The 24,276-nt window shown below is 43.7% G+C and overlaps 1 protein-coding gene across 2 annotated transcripts in view; it reads right to left on the bottom strand.

The window, feature by feature from the left end:
• otud7a (OTU deubiquitinase 7A) overlaps positions 1-24,276 on the bottom strand; it is a 47,201-nt gene that overhangs the window by 3,858 nt on the left and 19,067 nt on the right. Inside the window, exons 1-11 of one of the 2 annotated variants that reach the window (XM_008276788.1) lie at positions 23,081-23,187; positions 18,110-18,221; positions 13,783-13,936; positions 11,169-11,354; positions 10,856-11,074; positions 8,900-9,001; positions 8,404-8,531; positions 7,605-7,717; positions 6,084-6,211; positions 5,848-5,997; positions 577-691 (exon numbers count right to left, since the gene is read on the bottom strand). In XM_008276788.1, coding sequence (XP_008275010.1) covers positions 577-691; positions 5,848-5,997; positions 6,084-6,211; positions 7,605-7,717; positions 8,404-8,531; positions 8,900-9,001; positions 10,856-11,074; positions 11,169-11,354; positions 13,783-13,867 — 1,226 coding nt within the window. In that variant the 5' untranslated portion in view covers positions 13,868-13,936; positions 18,110-18,221; positions 23,081-23,187. Of the gene's footprint in view, positions 1-576; positions 692-5,847; positions 5,998-6,083; positions 6,212-7,604; positions 7,718-8,403; positions 8,532-8,899; positions 9,002-10,855; positions 11,075-11,168; positions 11,355-13,782; positions 13,937-18,109; positions 18,222-23,080; positions 23,188-24,276 lie in introns of those variants that run through there. The other variant, XM_008276789.1, reaches the window with a different exon arrangement.

The following is a 24,276-nucleotide window of genomic DNA, read 5'->3' as shown; positions in this document are numbered from 1 at the left end:
GTCACCATTTGACAAATGCATTCGCTGTAGGGGATTACTACGACATCTTTAGAAGTGACTGAGTTTAAAAACTTTTTGAAACCTGCAGCATTTCACCACTTAAGCGTAGATCCCCTGCATAAGCAATGCTGGCAATGCGGGGCGATATAAAGATTTGGTATTAGGAAGTGGTTTCAGCATCTCTTCAATGTATATTTGCATTGCTCATACTGCAGCTTGTTCAAGGATAAGCTAACCCCCTGACTGGCAGGAATGTGAAACAGAAACCCTTACATAAACTCTTTGCTAAACTCCGAGAGGGTGTTGCTGCTTTAGCGAGGCCGTTCCTGGGAAACCCTATGAATGACTGACGTGACTCACAATTTGTTCTCTCACTGCTCACTCTTTGAAGTGACCTGAGCCTGGAGCCCATAATCAGACTTAAATCCCCCACATAGAGCCTTGTGGGTGGACTGACAGAACTGCCTCGGCCTGCAGTTTTTACTCTCTCACCCTCCGTGGGGCTGCTTTCGCAGTCACTGCCTCTGTGTGCTTTGTTGATAAGCATCACCCGGTGATATACTATACAGGACTTACTTGGCGAGCTTGGTATTATCATTGTCGTCCCTCCCCCATTCCCAGTCCCTCCCAGGGTCCACGGCAAAATGGAGCGCCAGCAGCTTGTGCTCCGAGTCGGTCAGAGGGATAACAGCTGGAAGAGATGAGATTATCAGAACATTAGTTTGGTGCAGCTTTGCCACCGGATGCAAAATCGCATGCCACAGTTCCTCTCGCAGGGCCATCATAGCGTCCGAGCTGCAGGGACGCCATAATGACACACTAGAATAATGCCACGTTAATTATCCCAGATGCCTGTCAGCGTGGGGTAAAGTATACTGGAGGTGTATTCGATCTGTCATTCATTTTTTAGGCCGAGAAGTGACCGTGACCAGCGAGTGTCAGTCACACTGACTCATCCCGGCAGAGAAGGGCCTCAGTCGAACTTCACTGTTGCTCTTATAACACAGAGTTGCCTGTTTAGTCTAGTGTAGCCAGTCTTCTTAATCTTTTCCATGAAGAAGAAAATTAAAGGAAAAAAATCTGGTTTATTTTAACTTGGGGTTATAGCTGGTCTGGAGCTTTGGGGCATCGCATCATACGATACAGCTAAAAGCTCCAAAACAGCTACTAAACGGGCCTTGTGGTTTGTGAAGCGATGTTTCCAAAATCAAAGAAACAACACAAACCCAACTTTCAAACCTAACCTTGGAGTGCTAAAACAAATCATGATGAACATCTAAAAAAAAAAACCCTACACTGGTGTCCTTATTAGCAAAAGGAATAATAGAAAGAACAACAGGCCCTACGTTATGGTAAACCAGAACCATCCCAGTTCACCATTTCCCAGAAAATGGAAGTCTGAACTCTACATGATCGGACAGCTGCTTTGATTTACAAGAAACCGAGCAGTTCTACAGCTGATCAGGACTACATGCTATGATTTGGTTTAGTAATAGAGCGGCAATCAGATGCAGCAGTACAGGATAAGAGCAGGAGTGCTGAAATAATTTCATTCATCCTCCTCTGATATGATCAGCTACTTGCAAGCAGGAAGAGGTTTTCAACGCTAATCACTGGACACGGAACATAAAACAGACACCTACCCGGGCTTCCTCTCGTGGGAAATGTGCTTACAGTGCGCTGCACAGTGCGGGCGTGTACAGTATGTGTTTTCGTGCGAGTGCGTGGGTGCCTTTTAATACAACAGTATGAGGAGGACTCGCTAGACCTCACTGGCTCACATGACAGCTCTCCTCAGGCTACCTAGTGTGGGGGCTGTTGTCCACATGACAGCAGAGAGAGGCAGGCTGTTCAGGCTGAGGACATTCCAGCCTTCACTGTCAGACCCAGATGGAATACACAGTCCCCTCCCTGCCTCATCAATTCTTCCACTGCCAATAGGCTGCTGTGCTCTGCAGGCTTTACGGAGACACAGATAGCAGCAGCAACTGCCCCTCCTGTGTCCCTGATACAGGTCAAATCCTCACTATGTCCCTCTCGTGCCTCTCTTCCTGTTCCTCTGTTTACATGCACTGGACACGATAAAGCTAGCTGTCAGAATACTGGTGGCATCGTGAGGGTACTTCTTGAGACACAAATAGTCCAGCCACACCCATCTACATTAAACATGATCACTTATTTGTTTCATTATCACTAAGAAACAAATTCCAACTGGTGGACTAAACGCATTACTATTAGCACTGATGACAAAACTAGGCTTGTCCAAGAATCTGTCCTGATATGTCAAGTCTGCCATTGCTATTCCTGCAAATTACAAATAATCTTACACCACCTACCTACAAAAATGCATGACTAATGCCTGCAGCCACACAGTAATGAGAGCATGGGCATGGCAGCTCTGTAAACTGAGAGGGAAAAATGTTTTTCTTGAACAAGGGTCTTTCCTAGAACAGTCTTGCCCAGAAAAAGTCAGTCATAATCACAAACACACACACACACACAAGCAAAAGACAGCGAACCAGCTCCCACTCAGTTCCCACTTGGGTCATGCAGCAGGCAGCGGAGGTTTGTGAGGTGCCGTCCTGGCTCCCACGATGCAGCTGTCCTCCTTTCTCGCCATTCCGAAGTGCTGTGTGTGCTGTTGTTCCAGCTTGGGCCTGGTCCAGATTCAGAGACTCAACACTGCCAATTGAGCTCTGGGGGACTAAAGTGTGCTGTAATGTATTTACTATCCCTGTTGGCAGCCTTGTTTTGTTGTCCTTGAATGACCGATTCCCATAGCTTATGCATGGATGACATCACAGCCCTCAGTGGTATGCAGGCCGTGTACTCGACAACATAACTGCTGTTCTGCTCAGCTTTGCTCAGTTTACAGCTCGATTCAAGGGGGGGGGGAGAAGGGGAGGAAACTTGGGTGTAACGTGTGAGGAAACAGCTGTTGGAAATGAGGTAGATAATCTTTCTAAGCATTTATTTATCTGACTTGATTGGACATAAACTTCATCTTTGCTGTTTTGTTTTTTTTAGCTTTGTAAAATGAGACCCTCAGATGTATTAGCGTTGTGTCATGAGAACAGAATGAGCAAGGATTCTCTCACTCCCTGCAGGAGTCACCTATTGCAAGGTTTGATATGCGGCAGGAAACGCTGGGCCAACGTTTCCTTGGTTTTGAGATTCAAGAACAATTTGTACTGTCTGGAAAATGCACAAATTTGAATTCTTGACTTTGGTCACTCAGCACAGCTGCAGATTTATAGAGGCCAGTTCACCAGAGTAAACAGCAGTCATGCATATAAACAAGCCTGAGCCTTTTCGCCTCAGATTTTAACAGCAGAATCATGGTGGCAATTACAAATACATCACATGTGAAGTAACTCATACAGCCACAACAAATAGAATCTTCATGCCGAGTGCCATATTGCTTTAATTAAACTGAATGCATGGTGAGTAATACACTGGGTGTATTTAACAGATAGAAATCTGACCAGAGCTGGATGGGTACGCAAACTCTGCAGGGTAGGTAGGTGGTCTTTGTGTAAAAGACGACCATTTACTCCATTCAAACGGGCGCTAGAAATGTTATGATTGGATGCCAAAGAAAACCTGGAAGCGTTTTGGTACCAAAGCTTGAAATAGCTCCAGAGTTTTCCGAAGGGTCAATTCCTCTCATACGTCGCTTAACCACAGGAGAACAAACAAGCTGATGAAAGGTAGTCAGCGGCATCTACTGAGGAGCTAGTCATTATCACACAGCAGGTGAGCGGCACTGGGCCGACAGAAAACATACGCATGTGCGAGGGGCTCGAGGTCCACTTTACTGCCTTACTCAAGAAAAACCACTCGACTGCCCCTTTGGGACGCGCTCAGAAAAAAAAAGAAGAAAAAAAAAGAAATAAAAGAAAGAAAGTTTTGATCCTCGGCAATAACCTCACCCCTCCCATGTTGTTGTTTTTTTTTTTCCACCGTCCACCATCAATGCAGCCCCCAGAAGTCATGCAAGCAGGCCATAAAAGGAGCAGTAGCATGATCTGTCAGTGTGATTTAGACTCAGGTTACTATGAGGGACTCTACTATAATCTTCCATGCGGCAGGGCCAAAGAAAGAGCCAGTATTCTAACCCGGCCTCCGACACCTGAACACACACGCGCGGCCAACAGCTCCTCAGATGCTCTTCGCTGTGCTGGAGGAAACTGAGAGCAACCGTCCACCTGAGACAACCACACAGTGGCCTGACTGTCAGCAGAGAAGGGGTTGGTTTGTTGGGGCCCCAGCAGCCCCGGGACCCTGCCCATATGTGGTGGTGTGGTGAAGGCTTAGGGGCTGGCTGGGGCTACTCTGCCCTAATTGGCAGTGGAAGATTAGCTCTGTCAGTCTGTCTGTCTGTCTGTCTGGCATCTGTTCAGAGATATGAGCCAGCATGGTGACACTATGCTGCGTCTTGAAATTCAGAAAATTACGCGAAAATGCAGACAAGCAGCTCTAACAACTTCTAAATATACACCGTGCATTTGCAGACGCAGAAGATCCCAGTCAGGGCAGTGCAGGTTTGCATCGCTGCAGTGTAATGTGAGTCCTCGCATGACATACAAATGCACCACGTTAAGCGCACAAGTGTTTTCATAACATCCAGGAGAGAGACTGCAGACAAAACGCTTTCTGATCCTATCACAGGACACAGTGTACCAGAATGAAAAAGTACAGCCATGCAGTGGTGTTGTGATGGAGCTGCAGTGGGTTCTGTGGACATATGCACCATCTGGTGGACAGGAAGAGAATCCCCCCCCTTCCTCAGCCACATTAAAACACCCAGCAGAAGTCCTGAATAGTTCTGGGCTGTGGGGTGGGCTGGCTTTCATGTGCTGCCGGGGCGTTAAAGGGAATGACTTCAGGGCAGGGATGGCAGGTTAGTAATCATGTCTGTCTGCTAGTCTGCAGTGGTCGTACCCCGACGTAATGACTAGGTTGGCATCTATAGGCCGAGAATAGGGCCTTACATATTCAGAAGAGCGCAACAGAGAGAGAGAAAAGGGAAAGAAGGAAGACGAAGAAAGAAACCATTTGCTTAAGAGTATCTGAGCTCGAGAGCGAGAAAAAGAGACTGAGACAGAGTTGGCCGTCTGCCCACGCAAATGACAAGTGAGTTCCACCCACTGAGCCAGATACAGAAAGAGTGCAGTGACTACTAAGACTGGTTGTCAAGGAGATCCACTCTATTTGTCAATTAAAGGAACTCCATGTGAGGAATACTCTGACCTCGAGAATGAGCAACACATCCGGAGTGGGAACACTGGCATCTGAATGGGCAAAACAATGGAAAATCAACGCTCCCTTGCCACGGCGTAACACAATCAATATGCTCCGCAGAGCACCGAGTTACCGATTCCAGCGAGAGGCAAACACGCAAACAGACACGCCTACCGTGACAGGCCGAACCCACAGCAGTGACTGGAGATGATAAATGTAGACATGTGACAACATACAGGCTTGAATTATTTGGTCATCTCCTAATAAATCAGAAAAAAGGAGCATGCTGTCCACTTTTGCTCCATGTCGGCCACTCCCTGGTTCCTGCTGCCAACTGGCCTGTTTTAATAATGGATCACAGGTAATTAGACTGCTGTCTCATACATTATTCACCTCTAGCAGGACGAGCAGACCACTCGCCTTCACTCTTGCAATCTACTCACTAAGTTAAAAGCAAAGACTGTCAAACTACTGCACATTACGGCAGCTAAAACTTAGATTTTTTTTTAAAAAGGGGGCAAGGTCATTAAAAGGTTTGTGACCTGAGGATGCCATCGGCTGTTTCTGTCGAGATTATGCGAGCTGGTTTGTGATGCTGCTTACCTTGCTCTCGCTGCTGGTCCCTCTGCTCCATGGACACCAGTGCAGAGAAGTGAGCCTGATCGTAGGCCAGGACCAGAGGGGAGCAGTGGCAGCGGCTCGGAGGCACCTCCAGGGGCAGATAGAGACCTCCAAACGGGATGGGAGCAAACGCTGGAATTCAGTCAGAAACACAATGTTTAGTGTTACTCTGTCGCACGCTGTAGAAGATCAAATCAAGCTGCAGCCAGTCAGTCTACCTTCTCCTCCTGAGTCTCTGAGCATCGTGTCAGCCACCACTACAATTGGCCTGCGTAACACGTGGGCCAGCACAAACACATGGAACTCCTCCAGACTCTCATAGACTGGATCCTCCGAGTTATCCACCCTGAGGGAAAAACACACACATAACGCATTACACTCAGGGATACTGTGGCAATTTCCTGAATTGGTATCGACTGATGTGAAAACATCTGCAGCTAAAGTAGCGAATGTCCACGCTAATCATGTGCCTGTGTGATCTAATTCGATCATCTTGGATCCATTTTCCCTTTTGGCTGCCTTTTTTTATTTTAAACAGAAAACAATGTCCATCTTTTCAAACATGTGTTCCAATAAAAGAAAGCAGGAGAGGGAAGGAGGGAGGGAGGGATGGAGAGAAGAAAAAAAAAAAAAGCTGAGGCAGAGCTCTCAGCCATGCAACCACCAGGGAACCAGAGGATGTGCAACAATTAAGTTGTCAGCCACACAAACAGCCACATTGCCAAATTCACTCTAATAAAGAGCCTCTTAATATGTGAGTCCCACTCATCCTATTTAGGGGCTCATCTCACACTAGGACTATCAAACATCCCTAACCTGATTACTGTATTACAGTCAAACTCAATGAGAGGTTAAAACCAGCAGACTAAATGAGTAAATGATTTTCTTTTAAGGGGATATGTTCAGTGATGGAGGGCTTTGTACTGGATGAGTCAACACTGGGAGTAATGCAGAGACATTGTGTTGTTTTCAGATCTCACTGTCACACTGTCACAGTTTTAATGAGTTTTTAACATTTTAACTTCTAAGTCTGATGAAAACAGGCGACTGTGAGTGCAGACAGCTGAAATGGCATTTTAAGTAATTAAATAACATCTAAATTTAAGCTGACACCTTATTAAGTCTTTCTGGTTATGACACATCTTTTTGCTGTTGCTATAGCGAACGTCGCTATGAGAAAGTATGTATGTTTATTTCAGTGAATATGGAAACAGAGGCAAACCACACGGTTTCTCTGCGTAGGAAGGGGAAACCAGAGTTAGTTTCCAATCTGCCTCTGCAGCCTGAGATAAACCCACTCTTACGCTTATTTATGCAACTTGCTGCAGCTAAAAGTAACACACAGCTCAGGGGAGGCCGTTACAGCAGAAATGATTCATACCGACGGCAGCCAGTAGATGGCACAGTCTCACATGTTAACGTCAGCGAGGTTATTAAATCCAGGCAGCAGTTTGAAAGAGAAACAGTCCAAGTGGGAACAATTAGTTTCCCTGACAAATTGATGTTAGTGAGAAGGTCACTTTTGTTTTAATTGTGGGCTTCCTCTGGCGTTTCAACACATGAGGCTCTGAAACACAGCAGGAGACTTGTAATGTCTGATCCAGGATGAAAACTGCACAACTCGCTACAGCTGTTCTGTTTCACGCTGATCATCTTATACAGCGATTACGGAGCGACTATTGCTGGATTCCAGTCAAACGACTGAATCTCGTGTGGTGGAGCGGTGTCAGGGGCCTTACCCTCCGCTGGTGTTCCCGTTTTTGCTGAGGTGAGTTCGAGGCTCGCTGGAGGCCAACTTCAGCAGCTCGTTCCACTCTCTCTCCCACTCCTCCTCAGTGTACACCAGCCCCGACTGCACAAACACACACACCAACAATTTAAAGTCTGATTAGTATGTGCATTGCTCACCCACACAATCCCAATTATTATTCATTTTCGCTATTTGCATTCCAGACAAGGTTATCTCCCGGAGCTTTTCACATTTACACACGTGGACATTTTGTCATGCTTTTCCCGTTAATGGATGTTTGATAAAAGACACCGTCAGGAAATCTGGGTAATTAGACAAAGGTGGCTGACACGCGATAATGGTCCCTGCCCAGACTCAAACCAGGACACCGCGTTACGTGAGATGTGTCTTAGATCACTGGGCCACCAGGACGCCTTGGGCGTTTTTAAAACTTGAGCATCTGGACTAGTTCTTAGCCGGAGCTATCTTTGGTGACACAATTTTTCTAATAGATTTGAAAATACTTTAATCCATGAACATCAAGAGAAGGGAGAGGAAGTGCAGAGGATTTGACAGTATTAGCAGCACTGCTACTAATGCACACTTGGTATCATGGAAAGACAATTTTCCTCGCAGCAAAAAATCCAAATGTGCGGCTCAGCGAGGAAGCTAAAATCAGCACTTATTAACTGAGGTTACGAGTGGCTCATCTGTTCGCTTGCTCATACGGATTTATGAATGTGTCATTAGCGAAAGGAGATGTGATGCGTTCAGGAGGTGCAGCGTGCGAGGACGGACGCTCTGCCGACCTCCTTGTTCTGCTGGGTCTGCTGCCACCTCCACCTCCTCTTCAGAGCGTCTCTCTCCGCTCCGCTCTTCATCATGGTGTACAGGGATTTCCTCAGCATCAGGTCTCGGTCATGGAAGCCCCACATCCCTGATCAACACACACAGACAGCATGTTACTACATGTAAAGACCAAGGGCGTAAAACAACGCGACCACTGCAGACTGTTGACTAAAACTTATCAAAGAGCCTCAGTTTTCTGACTGTCAGAGCAGATTACATTAACTCTGGTGCCTCTAACCCTTTGCTGCTCTCGCAATGCTCACACTGGAGAGTCATCTGAATGTCCTAGAGCTGCATCATTTCCCTACTTCCTTACTTTGCTCTAACTCACTGGCCACTGATATTAGACAGCTCTGTCACTAACTCACACAGTTGCCTCACACCAAAACTTGATGCTCAAGAGAATATAACTGATGTCGCAGTCAAAGTGTATATTAAATAAATTGAATAATTCACCTAAAGAGGCAGCATGCAGGAGGCAGTTCCCATCCCCTGTGGTGGCCAGAGGAAGCAGCTTCTTACAGCTGGTGCACATGGTGGACCACCAGTTCAGACGACCTGCACACAATACAGGGAGCGCATCAAGAGGATTTCTGGGAAGAAAACTTTTGGAAAATAACTTCTGTACGAAACCGAAGATCAGAAGCAAACAAAATCACGGTTTCTAAAATCAATTTTCAATTCAGACTTCTCTCGAACTACTCAAACTGAAACACAGACACACAAAAGCGTTTTGGTAAAATGCATTTTTGTTGTCAGCACAATGTCTCATTGTGCTTTTACAGGCCCAATACCGAAGCTAACTGCTCGTCTCTACAAAGAGAAGAGCATAATCTGGAAAAAATAAAGCCTTAGCACACAAGAAAAACAAATAAACACTTAGGAGAGACAATTTAAAAAGAGATCTTTATAGGATGGACGGCTGGGGAGTCATAGGTGGAGGAAGAGGAAATCAAAGCAGATGAACAGAAATGTTCATTTATTTGTTAATAATAAAAGCTGTAGTCCAACTGTAGGTTTATAGCAACTTCAATTTAGATATAACAACCGATAAAATAACTCCACATAGGGAAGACTTGATTTTTTTTGTCTGATTGAGACTTTCAACCACCAATTTCAGAAAAACCCTTGAAATGCAACAAAATACTTTGATGCAGTGAAAAGTGTTGATAGTTGTGTGTATGTTCAAAGTGTTCATCACCTGTGCATCACGTTTATATTCAAACTGAAGAAGTATATATATATAAATAGTACATAAGCAGGGGAACATTTTGTCAAACAGCACAATCACACTCAATAACTGATTTTTTCAAGGTAATCTCTCAAACATGCAGCATTCCTCAAAAACCCCTCTGAATGTGTCAGCCTAACTTTTACAGGATCTTCAGTTTCCACTCCATCACCGTCCTGCTGGCGTCCCTGAGGGAGAGACGACTGTTTCGCAGCCCTGGGCGCTGCCCACTGCTTTCCTGCAGGCGGCCTCTCTGCTCTGAGCCTGAGGTGATCTGACTGCATCATTTATTTAACAACAGTAAACGTAGAAAAGCCTGATTTTCTCCCCCTTCAGCGTAAAATGCAGATGTTTTCTCAATTTGAACTTCTTGATTTTATTTTTCAATGTAAGATATCCAAAGGGATTTCCTGGAAAGGTGGACTAGTATTGCTTTCTCGTGCAGTCAACGCGGACTACTACGATTAAGGTTCAGTCATCCATAAAGCGAGGCTAATAGGCAACTGTACCGTTTCCTAATTGTAGAAACACACATTGTTTGGGAGTGTCACAGCTGTGGTAGCCACGGCTTGTGAGGTCTGGATTAAATTAATAACAGTGCAGAGATTTTTAGAACTGTAAATCCTTCACGTATCGCTACAGATCAGATGCTATCTTGTGGTTGGCTAAGTGGTTAAAAATGCGACTATAAGACGATGAAGACAGCTCCTCTCTTATTTATGTGTTAATTCTTAATTGAGCCAATGTTCCTCTTGGTTGACTGTTCCCAGATCTCGAGCAGAATTAGGTGAGGGAGGCTTTGCGATCTCTGCAGTCTCAGCGTGGGAAAGTCTGCTGAAAGATTTGAAAGTTCACTAACTAGTTTCTCTCCTTCAGTTCAAAGCGTCAGTTGGGATAGGAATCCTTTGGGACCCCGGATGCTTTGAATTAGTTGTTGTCGTCTTCCTTCCAGCTGATGCTGCTGCTCTGATCTGCTCTGTATCTCTGTCTTAATCTCAGTCTCACCCTCTGCATCTGTCTGACTTTGGCTGGCGTTTCTCATTTCTGCTGCTGCTTTGCGAGGCTTCGGCATTTCAACGCAATCTAAATCGGGAGCGCGCGGGATTCTGTTGCACATCTCATGTCAGCTGTAGGAGAAGCACTCAAACTGAAGGCATTATATTGTATCCTGTAGCACTCACCGGCCTGCTCCAGCGCCATCATGGTGGACTGCTCTATCAGATCTCTCTCGATGAAGCTCCTAAAGTCCTCGCTGTAGACGCTGAGGTCTGGTAGCTGGAATGTGTAAATGGGCATCTCAAGAGGGAACTGCTCGCTGGTACACTCGTTGGCCACCTGCAGCCGCGCCAGGGAGACGATAGCAGAGCTGGCATGGGAGATCCCGCGGGACAGACGCTTCTCTAAAAGGGACAGGACGGAAGAATTGAATGAGCAACCCAGAAGCAAATGCTGGAAAACTTCAACGGGCGGCCATGTTGAGATGGCCCTGCTCACCTTGTGCATTGTCCTCCTGCTTCTGTGCACACGGCCTGTCGATCTTGCTGACATGGGTGGGCGTGTCACGTGTCTCTGGCTGCTTGTAGTAGCGGCCCTCATTAAAGACCTGCGGCAGGTTGGCAGTGTGGACCTGCCTGAGCTCCTCATAATCATTTAGAGCAGCACTGAGGTCCCAGTTTTTACCTGCGGAGCACAAACAGACATCTGTTAGCACATTGGCTCACAAAACACAATCATTTAATAGTATTTACTGTTTTAAATATATAGTTACACAAAAGAATAACCAACTTCATTGTGATTCACCAAATTCCCATTTAAGCTGCAGTAAGTAGATGATCAGTTAATTAATCGCCAACTCTTTTGAGGAATTTTTTATTGACGAAAGAAGTCAAAATTGTTCGATTCCAGCTTCTTAGCTTTGACTATCATGACAGTAATCTGAATATCTGAACATGGTTGACATTTTTACACTTTTTTCTGTCATTTTATAGACTTAATACCTAAATGATTAATTGAGAAAATAGTCAACACGTTATTCAAAAACTAAAATAATCACTAGTTGCAGTTCTGTTCCCATGCAAAGTTATTGTTTCTATGTGCAACAGTACAGTACAGTTCAGTTCAGTTTACAGTAAACATGATTATCTCCTGGAAAAACTGAGATACAACGTAGAAAAACATGCAGTATGCTACAGACAAACTAGTTTCCCTTCAATAAATAAACAAAAACCATCAATGCACTTTTGACAGTGTTATTTTCCTCAAGCTGTCTGGACTACTGTCTTTTCAATGTTTTAAACGAACACAGATAAACTCCTAGATCCTTAAAATTCTACAATAATCAGCCCTAACGATAATGGAATGCAGCCCTTATGGAGCAAAGCGATGATCCTGCCTGAAGGAAACATGCTGCATCAGAAGAAGAAACAGAACTAGGTGTCGAGGTTGGGTGGTGCCGCAAAAATGAAGATAGTGAGGAGAGACAGATCCTTTTAATATGATGACAGCAATACCCTGATGTGCAGGAGGGACCCACATGCATACTGGAAACACATGCAGAGACGCAGTTGTCTTCCCTGGGTGCTGCCTCTCGAACAGAAATCCCCTCAAGGTTTAAGAGACGCAAGTCAAGTCTCAGTCTTATTATATCTCAGTGTGATTTCTCACAGTGCCACGGGAGCCGTCTGCAAACCAGACCTCTTAAACTCACATTAATGCCTGCAAATACAAACATTCAGGGGGGGGAAGTGCCTGCATATAATCTGTTTGTGTAAAACAGGGTCCATTAATGGACTCTCTGCGGAAGATAAGCGGCAGAAGTTGTGCTGCTGACTTCCAGGCATGATGATTGTCGGAAGTCTGAACATAAAACCCGGCACTGCTAATCGCCGTGTCTCACGCCAATCAATGCAAAACCGATTCCGCTGTATAGATCTCTTGAGCCGCACGGATCCAGGAAACGCAGCTTAAGGTTCGGCTGCATAACCACTCAGCAGCTAATGCACTTTAAATGCCTGCGATTACTTTGCATTGTTGCAGCTCCTTCATTTGTCATGGCTGTTGACAGTAAAACAACAAAAACACTGATAAATTCATTAGCAGCAATACAGGCTTTTAGAGCTAGAGCTTCCCCTGTGAAATGCAAAAAATATCACCCAAAAACTCACTACAAAAAAAAAATACACATCAGTGGTGTAGGTTCAGTACATGAAGCGGCCTCTAGGGGGAAGCACCGCATGTGTCGCTGTCATATTTCTGTGCCTCTTCACACCATCCTGACTCAGACCATGGGGTCACAGAGCAGCTGTTTGACGCTGGTCTGGAAAGCTGAAGCTTAAGATCAGAGCAGAGCAGCAGGCAGAAGACAGAAACAGGACATCCGGGCTCATGTCCGTCTCGTCTGGGTCTTTTTCGGTGTCTGTTAATGTCACAGAATTTCCGCCGTGGCTTCGAGTCAAAGCAGAATCAGAAAAAAAGAAGGGAGGGACGCACACTGGGCTGCATTTTTATACACACAGACAGAAAGATTTCCAGGACCGCACACATGCAAGTCTGATTACTGAGCTTTTATTCCTGTAAAGTCGACAAAACTGCATCTGCATTTAGAGTTCAACAATTCTTGCCTTAAGGTGAAATTAGCTGAAATTGCAGTTTATCCCTGCCCCTCCAGAAAAAAAAAACTAAGTCAAAACACAACAACCTCTACGGCCTGACCATCCACCAGCTTTCTGTTGCTGTGTGCACTTTTGCTCCCTTGTGTTTTTTTTTCCAAAGTGGCACTATATCTAACCTGTACAAGTGCCAGTAGCACTCTGTTCCTCAATGAGTTCCAATGAATGGGCACAAAGCTCTCCCTGGGGAGTGCACTCGTAAAACCGTCACACTGGCCTCTAAATCAGCGAGCAGGCTCTCTGTTGCGGGCCCCTCTCGTCTCCTCCTGTCCTTTGTTTCCATTATTTTCCTTTCCTCTCATTTCCTTTCCTCCTCTGTTCTTTCCTCTCCTCCTGTTCGCTTGAGTGCGACCACGGCGCGACTGGGAGGAGCTGATCAAAACAGAAATTCCTAAACACTGACTCTTCTCATAAAAGCGGTTCATGTTTGATGATCTTACCTTCCAGCAGGTCTCTTGCCAGACCCGGTTCTGCCCCAGTGGACCGAACAAAGTCTGACAGGACCGCGTCCATGTCCAGAGTCATGTGATCATGTGTGTGTGCTGCCCAAGGTGCAGCGGTGGCCTTGGTGGACGCCAGCCTTCACGTTCTCATCTGGGGGAGACAAAAGAAGAAAAAAAAAAGCAGGAAGAAACAGAACAGGTTATAAACGCATCGTTTTCAGTGTTGAGCCACACCTTTCAAACCCCTCACTAACCTCTGAGAGTTACTGGACTGCCTCTGTCTCTTATTTTCATCAGCCAGCAGCCTCAGCCTGTGCGTGCTGATGTGTAATGCTTCATAGAGCTGATAGTTCATAGAACTGTGACTAGCACTCCCAGATCCACTCCCAGCACTCCTCCCAGCACTTGCGAACAGTCATAACATAATATCCAGCATCTAAGATGTAATACTAACAACACAGCCAGCGGTCACATCCAGGACACACCTGCTTACTCCAAAGCCTTTGGCCCACTGCCCATGATCATAACAACACTAAAAGTCTTCCTGCCACCGAGTGTCAACCAGGGGTCTCTGGGTCCGATCCAGTATCCGAGCCGTGCCAGGTCTCCGAGTTGGACGGCAAGGAAGGATGCCTCGCCGTTGTTTTTGGCATCGGGCAATTCAGCGTGATGGTATTCAGTAGGATCCTCGCAGGTTTACATCACAGCTACATAGCACCAGAGCTCTAATGATCAACAAGCATCGCCTTGTTAGGTCATAAACAACACAACTAAGACGTGCACTCCCTCGGCCCGTGGAATGAATGAGTCCATGCATAGTTTTCATTCCACTTGAAGCTGTGTGGGTGACGGAGGAACGGAGCACAGAGCAGTGCCAGTAAAGAAACAAACACCTACGGGTTTGAGACTCTGACACCGGGCCTCTGTGTGCAGACCAGAGGTTTGAAGGCTGCCGAGATCCGCGGCTTTGACCTACAGAGGAGTGAGAGCATGCTGCAGACATCCAGATACCCTGCCCATGACCAGAGCAGCGAGCAGGAGACGGCCTCTAACCGTCGGCACAACTGTCCGTCGGGGTCTCGGCTTAGTGTGGTGAACCGACAGACACTCTGCTCTGGAAACAGAGCCGACGAAAAGCAAAACGCTGTTGTTTCCTGCTTCCGATTACTCTGACAGCAGGGACGAGCAGGAGGACAGAGCCATCTCATTTGAAATGTCCTCTCGGTCAACATCATCGTCATCATGTGAAAAAACGCAGCTCAGTGTTTCCCGATTGTTAGCATCAGAGAGAAAAATATCTTTGTTCAAGACCCAGCAACTTCAGTCTTTATCATATGCATTATTAATGAGTCAAAGCTGCACTTAAGCTGTAGTTTAGCTGACCTAGTTACTGTCAACCATTTGCATTGTGTTGCATGTGCATTATTGTACTGAGGGAATGTGAGCACAGGAAGCACAGGCTGGTCAGCAGCAGTTAGGAACAAAGTTTGTCGGGGATCATGACATGATGGTTGGATCCAATAAGTCATCGGTAGAAATGAGAGCCAAAATGACTTCATCTCTGACGAGGACTGTTGTCTCTTTATTCAGACCTTTATATCTGCTACTCTTCTTTACAGATCAAAAGGCAAACTAATTATTTCAGTCGCAGGACACCTCTTACAGGAAATCCAGCCCCAGGTATTTGTCTTCTTTGAGGGCTGAAGGGACAATACCTGTGTGCATAATCACATCTAGCTCAGTGCAGAATAATAGGCTGCCCATCAAGTGAGAATCCCGATATTGCTTTGCAGAGCAAAAAGCCTCGAGTCTAGAGGTGTGAAGCGACACACAGAAATAGCTGAATATTATAAACCATGACCTCATCTTTTCCCTTAAGAACAGCCCTATTCTGATCGCCTTCCCTGTGGGAGGTAATTATGACTCAGAAACACCCGAATGCGTGTTCTTGTATTTGACATAAAACCACGTGGGCCAGAAGAACCTCGGACTATCCAGCTTCCTGTTAATCATGATGGCAACCAGCGCATCCGTCACGCCTGTACGTATGCATCAGGCTTCTGCGAAATGTGAAGGCATTACAAGAAACAATGACAGACTAGAAATGTTCCATGTTCAAGCATAAGGCTGACATTGTTATCCTATCGTTAAAATCTAAATCTAAAGAAACAGTGTTGATGTGTTTGAGTCTTTACAAATTCTCGAGTTTATCAGCAGTTCTCACCTTCATACATAAACCTTAAAAAATCTAGTTTCATTTAAAAAAAAAAAAAAAAAAAAAAAGGTTAAAAGATCTTTAATAATTAACAACACTAAACTATAATACTCAGCTTTGGATTAGTATTAAGTTGGCTAGAAAATATTTCTGGTATTAGGAGCAGAAGTGAAACGTAACTATGAAAAACTTTACATTATTTTATTTTGTTATATATAGAAATATATAGTCGTGCTACATTACAGAGGAAAACACTGTATTTCGTACTCCACTATATTTGTTTAACAGTTATATAGTTAGTTTGTTGATTAAGATTTTACATACATGACATATTATGACCTTATAGCAGTTAAAGAAGCATTCACATCTTTTACTTGAGTAAAAGTACCAATACAGGAAGGTACAAACAGTCCTGCAAGAAAAATTCTACTTACAAAAGTAGCAGAGTTTAAGTGGCAAAATGTAGTTTAGGTATTAAAGTAAATAAACCACTTTGGTCCCTCTGACTGACATATTTATGATATCATTAGAATATTAACAGTGAAACATGAGAGTTTAAGCAGCATTCGGACTGCTGAAGCTTATAGGGAATCCAAATGTTTTGGATTGTTGGGTGTTTCTGTCTCTGCCTTTGTTAAGCGCTATGAGATGACTTGTTGTTGTAAATATGCGCTATACAAATAAAATTGAATTGAATTGAATTCTACTACAGTAGTGGCTGCAGGGAGAGCTGGTTCAAACTAGTTTATATACAAATGTGTATATATATACCGATATCTACATATATATATATAGGGGTTGCAAGGTAGCACAGTAGTTAGCACCATCGCCTCGCAGCAAGAAGGTTGCCGGTTCGTGTCCCCGTGACTGAACATGTTGAGGTTAATTGGTGATTCTAAATTGTCCGTAGGTGTGAATGTGAGTGTGCTTGGTTGTCTGTCTCTAAGTGTAGCCCTGTAATAGACTGGTGACCTGTCCAGGGTGTCCCCTGCCTTCGTCCTAAGTCGGCTGGGATAGACTCCAGCCCCCCATGACCCTAGTGAGGATTAAGCGGTGTATAGATAATGGATGGATGTAGATAGATTTTGATATATAGGGACATCAAATAAATCTGAGAGGCCATCAGCTGATTTGTGGGAGATAAAAGAAATACAAATTAAGCTCTGATGCACAAATCTGTTTTCGGACTAGTTCTTAAATCATGTATTTTTTGTGATGTTGGATCATCTGAACGTTTATCGAAATGAAACCATGTTTGAACTTTAGAGGGGGAAAAAAATCTCTTTTTAGTGGAGCGGATAGCAACTCATAGATATCTGACATGTGACGCTGGCTGCACACTGATTTTAATACAGTGTGAGAGGCCAAATTGGTGGGAAACCATTGCTTTAATCTTTGACAATGTGCTGTATTTTAGAAGCTTGCTGTATATTGTGTAAAATGTTCATCCTAAAAGTAACTAAAGGTGGCAGATAAATGTAGTAGAAAGTACAATACTTCCCTCTGAAATGGATATAAAGTACCTTACATTTGTTCTTAGGTAGAGTACGAGAGTAAATTCACCACAGTAAAACACTTCTTCCACATTAATGCATCAGGATCAATAATCCAGTAATATGATACTGTGTATGCCATTTGTCTGCATAATAAATACCTATACCTCTGGGTACATTCTACTGATCATTCTTTTGTACCTATATGTGGTTTCGAATTCAGCACTTTCATATGCAATAGAGTATTTCTGCACGGCCGTCCTGCTTCTTTTATTTCACATCTGAATACAGACCACACACAGAAGGCTGCATGTGGGTTTGAGTCAACAAAAAACTACAGTCACAGTGTCCATTATAATGAAGGAACATGTTACCCAGAGCAGCAGCGTTGCTCACTGATGTGTTCTTAATAGTTTTTACACAACCGTGGGTGTCTGTGGCACCGAGTTGTAAATCAGGCTTCGGCCACACAAGCAACACTTGATAATAGGATCGCCCCACTGTTGGGTTTTTTTTTGGTCTTTTCATGGGATTTGTTGATGATAAAATTATAAAAACAAAATATGCCCAGTTTAATCCTATTAATGTCATCTAGCAGCTGAATGTGACAACGTACATTCTGTATTGTGGCTGAGGGTTGCTGTGAAGCCATCTGATGACCACGGGACTGTCAGGACCAGACGCAGCTCTAGTCCATGGCTTCAGAGGCAGCAGAGGGAAGGAAGACACTGGGGGAGGAAACACACACACACACACACACACACACATACACACACACACACATACCGGAAGTTAGCATTTTGAAACAGAAAGTAATGACCTTTGTTCAAAATCATGCACCTGTCACGGCATCAGTGTAAATGTGGTCATGCTAAATTACCTCTCGAGTCATTACGGACTGACGGAGCGTTACCCTGTTTCGTTATGATTTGGTAGCTGACGCATTTTCAGGTTTGTGTGCACACTGCAGGTGTTTATAGTGGTGCCCAGAGGTTTGGGAACAGTCGTGACGATGCTTCTATTTTGCATTTGTTTTCAAATGAATACATTCTTAATTTAAAAAATAATGTCAGCACAAAGTTGCAATACACTTTTTCTTTTTTTAAAAAATATTGCTGCTTTTTTTAAATTATTATTTCCCTTTTTGTCAGTATTAATCTGGTTGATGGTGTGAATATGGTTCCCTTGTTCTTTATTCTGTAAATGTTCCTTTAAAAAATGTTAGAAATAAAAAGTCTCCAAAAAAAAAAAAAAGATAATGTCAGCTTAGGAACTTAAATTGTAAGTTGACTCTCTGGAGAATGCCCTTATTTAGCTTTTGACAGCCTATATTCAAGTTGGCGTGAAGTCCACAGGTTTGTGTGACACCAGGTGACTCATGTTAGCACGATCTGACAGTGTTCCAAGTGCTATCTCAGTCTTCAAGTGCACGTAGAAATGTTCGGTCAAAGTTTCGCGGTGTGTTTTGGCTGCAGTATGAATCCTTCTCCACAAAGCTGCAGACTAGAGTGTGTCTCAGAAGAGCAGTGGTACCTCTCATTGGTCAGGATGGAGTCAATTTGGTGCAAGTGTCCAATTCCAGAGCAGCAAAATCTAAAACTGTGATTCATGACTGTTTCCTTTTTCATCATCCACCCCCAACGTTTCCCCTCTCGAGAAGGAAAGCCCTCTTTCGACTACTGCTGATTAGAATCTTGCATTCTTTGTTTAGTAGATTCTGTAATGAAGCTGCTTTTCTTCCCCCCCCAAATTAACAAAGCTTGATGTATTGATTTCCTGATGGTGTGGTCGCTTTCGGTCCGCCTGATTGAGCTCTGAGTGATCCAGTTTCCTCAGAGTGTTTTAGATGTGTCACGCACTGCCCACTTAGAGAGCTTCAGTCTAGCTTTGAATTGATGCTGAGAAAGCTGACTTCTGACTCTTTTCTTTTAGTTCTGACGCCGTCTTTCCCACTACAACAACGCTACTTAGTCAGCAAAGTTCTCCTGGAAACTTGAGGCACGGCCATATTACTAATAGGAGAACCGGTGGCTGCGAGTTGATTTACTTGAAGGAGCCGCCGATGAGTCAGATCCTCCCGAGTATCATCTTAGATACGACTAAAATGTTTCGTACGAATGTGTTCACGTGCTGCGAATCTGCTTAAAACTGACCTAGAAATGAGCAGAATCTTAAATATTCATTTTATACGTCATGACTTCTTGTGTTTTTTTCAATGATTCTGGCTACTTCCGGGTTTTTTAAGGTTGTCTCAGATTTTTCGGACTCCGCTGACACCACCACCACCACCACCAACGTGACAAAGAAAATCCTTATCTCTGCTCTTATATAACTAAACACCAGCGAACAGGCGGCGGGTCTCTGTTGGACTCCTCTCTGCTGAGGTGGTCCTGCATGACACAGCAGACAGAGGTGTGATTGTGCATCATGCGGAGACAACAGCGAAGACGAGAACGCGCAGGAAACGCAACGGCGAATATTCTGCCGTCCTCCCATGGATCGCACCAGCCGACGCATCTCTCCACCCTTTCAGCAGAACGCTGTCAAGTGCTGAGGAGTTAGTGTCAAAGTGTCTCCTAAGTGGTACTGAAATATTCCTCGGAGTCATGCATAATTCACATCAACAGAAGAAAGGTTTGTATAGTGTACGTATCCTGTTTATACAAACTCTTACTGCAACTTTAGCCACGGTGCTGTTTGTTAACTTTCCAAATCTAAACCATTCCTCACTTATAATGACCGCAATTTGTACCGTAAATCTGACTGTTACTGAGGTTATAAAGAATTTCTAAAAAATTCAACTGTTGCTGCTAGATCAGTACATTACTAACATCTGTATAGTATATTTACATGAGCACTATAACTAGCAGGGCGAGAGACAGTTTAAAAAAGCAGAAGTTACTTGACTAATACTGTCTTCAAGTAAAAGTGAGATCATGTGTTAAATTAAGCAGAAGTTCTAAAATATGACGTCTATCTGGGGGACAGTCAGTCTGAAAGGCTTGCGTTGAATCCCTGCTAATATGAGTACACACTGCTGACACACTCCTGTTCAGTGCTCTCCAGAGTAATGACCAACTCGTCTTTCCAACTTTTCAACGGCCCTTTTATCTACTCATCGTGATGGGCTGATCATTTGGGAAATTGTATCCAAATACAGTCGTGACTCGATAATTTGGCCCTTAACCAACCGGAAACCTTGCTATCCGACAGGTTTTTAGGAAACTGAACCCATGAAAAACAGCCTTAACATAACAACAGCCTTGGATTCCGACTCCAACATGACATTTTATGTCACCAATCAGGATAACAGCGTATTATCTGACTGAACAATCCCACAGATTGGCTACGTTCAGACTGCAGGACTTTATGCTCAGTTTGGATTTTTTTGTGAAATCTGATTTTTTTTGCAAGTTCGTTCACATTTCCAATTAAATGCGACTTGTATGTGATCTGCTGTGTGAACTTCATACGACCCACATGTGCAGAAGAGGGCACAACGACGTCACACGTACTGAGCGTGCTCAGTCTGGCGTTGGCGACAAGGGAGTGGCGCTGCTGCCGCCGCCATCGATGATGGAAACAGAACTGTGACCGCTATCCTAAACTAGCATCAGCAGCCAAGTACTGGCTGTGTGTTCCGGCCACTTCCACCCCGTCGGAGCGCTCCCCTCCCCAGGGTGGAAGTGTCCCCCCCGACACTTCCAAATATTCGGATATTCATCATTAATTGGGCCTGAATATCCAGAGACCAGAAAGTGCTATTGGGACCAGCCCTACTAGTTATTATAACAACTATGAACAATAAATATTAACAACAAATGACCCTTCAAGCATCAAGCCCTCCTTGTATCTCGACCTCCGTCTTGAAAAGCCGACAATCCTTGCTATTTGACACAAAAGAAGGTTTTATATTTAGTGTCAGATCATCGAGTCCCGACTGTACATTTTACTGACCTTACTTTATTCTACATTTAAAAAAATCACCACAAATCAACTGATTGCATTAAACAAATTCTGTAAAAAACAAAAAATTCTGAGCTTTTCTGTGTAACCGTGAAGCTATTAGTGACTCAGCTGTGAGCTGTGTGGCAAAAAAAAAATTCAAGGACTTTTCTGCTGAACTGGATTGAACTGCAGGCTGCGTTTAGTCAGAGCAGACAAGAGGCAAGCATGGAAACAAATAAAGATCTAAGTAGTAAAATATCTATCGTATGTAGAGTCACCTTGTTTTTTTTTTCCAGTATTGGCAAAACCTGTGGGCACGAGGGAAAATACTGCACATGTTGATTCCAAGTTTTTACATTTTTTTCTAAAATAAATAAAGAAATTCAGCTTTTTTTTTCTGTTGTTATTTACGGCATTATAACTTTGTCACAGTGCACAGAAGAGTTGTCTTTACTTCCAGCCATGGTTGTGCTGTTTCTGTAGAGGTGCAGGACTTTATATTGCAGAATATTAAAAAAAAAAGAGCCTACAATGAGTAAAAATGTGACTAACTAACACGTTTTCATGTTGTTACTTTTATTTCAGTCCATTTTAGAGGGAAAACTTGTTCTTTTTGCTCCACTAATTTAACATCTCTTATCATGTCCCTGCTCTGACCTTTTAATAACATGCAACACTGTTATAGATTCAACAAATAATTCACATAACACAGAAAAAAACAAGCCCCTTTACATGTAATTCTTTAGCCAAAACCTCGGTGACACTTTAAAATACTTTGTTAAATAGCCACAATATTTCTTCAAGGGAAAATCCTTAATCTAACCAAAAATTACGAATGAAAGCAACAGATTTTAGAGCTTCCAAAAGAGCCATACCCCAATGCTGCAAGTACATGATAACCACGCCTGATAAGCAGCGAGTGTTCATGGTCGGTATATTTGGGTCAGAGACAAACAGACACGGTTCACTGCAGGCTGTATCTTTGATGTTTGCGGTCTCATCTTATGTAGTTTTAGTGTAGATGTGAAACGTGTGGTCTTGCAGCAGCCACCGTCTCATTTTCACTTAAACTGCTCTCTGATAGTTTTCCAATTACGCTGCTGAGAAGCAGACACATTAGTGAGAGAACAGAGTCGAGCGGCTTCACAAAAGCACTCACACTGTATTGTTTACATCCTGAGACCCACTGACCCACGAGCGGTCTGCCTGCAGCCCCTCCATATTTACAATTGTGGACAGTAGAAACCAGAGAGTTACAGCACTTTTTTCTTTTTTTTAACCATCTGGCTGCACAGAAACTGTCCAGTGAATTCTCCTCCAGCATCTCGATACACAACATGTACAGTTTAAGGGTCTCCATTGATTCCATAATTCAACCCATCAGAAGTAGGCTTCAGCATCAGACATGACATAAATGAAACACCCACTTAATATATGGAAGCTTTTCATAAATAACAGCTATAATTCCGATGCAGCCAAACACTCTGCAGAACAGACTATTATCAATAAACCACCCGTGGAGCTGCTGGAGCTCCCCCGCCGAGCGCAGTGCGCCGCTCATCATTTAACTACCAAAAGACGCTTTTTATTAAGTGCCATTTAAAATGATGTACTTCACGCCACAAGACAATAAACATACCTGTGCGAGCGCTTCAGTTGAGTGTCTTTATAGCTGTTTAAATCTAATTAACCTTTTCCCCACTAAGAAGAAACACAGCCTCGCTTTGGAACTTTTTAAACCCTTAAGAAAAAAAAATAAAAAAGAATAAATGCAGAACCACCCTACGCAATGCATGCTAATACTTTAAAGCAGGTTCCCACCCACTACTTCCTTTGTTATGTTTAACACAGTGTAAAGCTTCACTACTTTAAACCACCAGTAAACCAGCTGGCTGATTAAAAAGTGTGAAATTACTGAACTGTGGGGGGAATCTAAAAAAACTTTGTGAATAATTCACAGCAGCCACTCACAGGGAAAAATAAAAAAACAATTCTCCCCACAAACAAAAGCTTATTCATCTTCCAATAAAGATTTTCTTTTCCATAAGCGCCATCATCACATGCAAATGCGCCACAGGCTGTTTTTCCATGATGTACACGTGTATAAGTAGACATTTTACAGTAACAGGATGAGTTATAGCTGAGATAATTGTCTCCATAGTGAGCAGTGATCGCCCACATGCGAGGCTGATACACAGCAGGTGGGAGGTGAACATACTGTACAAACACTTACACTCTACACTTCGCACCGCATCTCGTCCATAACTGGAAAACGGTTCGGGTAGCGAATCCTATACATGCTGACAGAGGTCAACAGCGGTTCCTACACCGGTGCTTCTGCTCTTAAATAATCTTTTAAAAGCACTTTACTATTTTCATTTAGATTATTTAATTCTGCAGAGAGTACAGAGTACATACGAGTGCACCGAGAGGACTGTAATACTGATCCACGCTGTGCAGACTAGGTTAGGTTTCATTCATTCATGTTTATTGTATTTGAAGAGCCTTGTAATTTATGTTCCTCTCTGCCTCGTCTGCTTCTGCTTTGGCTTTTGATTTCCTCCTTTTGTCACATATTGCTTTACACAACCTGAAAAAAAAACTACTTTTAATCAAAGGAACAGGCATACGGTGCGCCGTGCAGAGGAGGGAAAAACCAACAGAAGCACGTTTGCAACACGATGCAGTTAAATACTCATTTATGATGCTGAGGATGTAATTGAACTTAAACTAAACATTGTACGAGTGGAAATGAACACATCAGGTAACAGTGTCCTGATAAACAAACGACAGACATAATATTTAAAAAATGAAATAGTGATATCATGTATTATA

Source organism: Stegastes partitus, unplaced genomic scaffold (assembly GCF_000690725.1).
Source record: "Stegastes partitus isolate 25-593 unplaced genomic scaffold, Stegastes_partitus-1.0.2 Scaffold81, whole genome shotgun sequence".
Classification (NCBI taxonomy): Eukaryota; Metazoa; Chordata; class Actinopteri; family Pomacentridae; genus Stegastes; species Stegastes partitus.
This window is presented reverse-complemented; position numbering and strand designations above follow the sequence as displayed.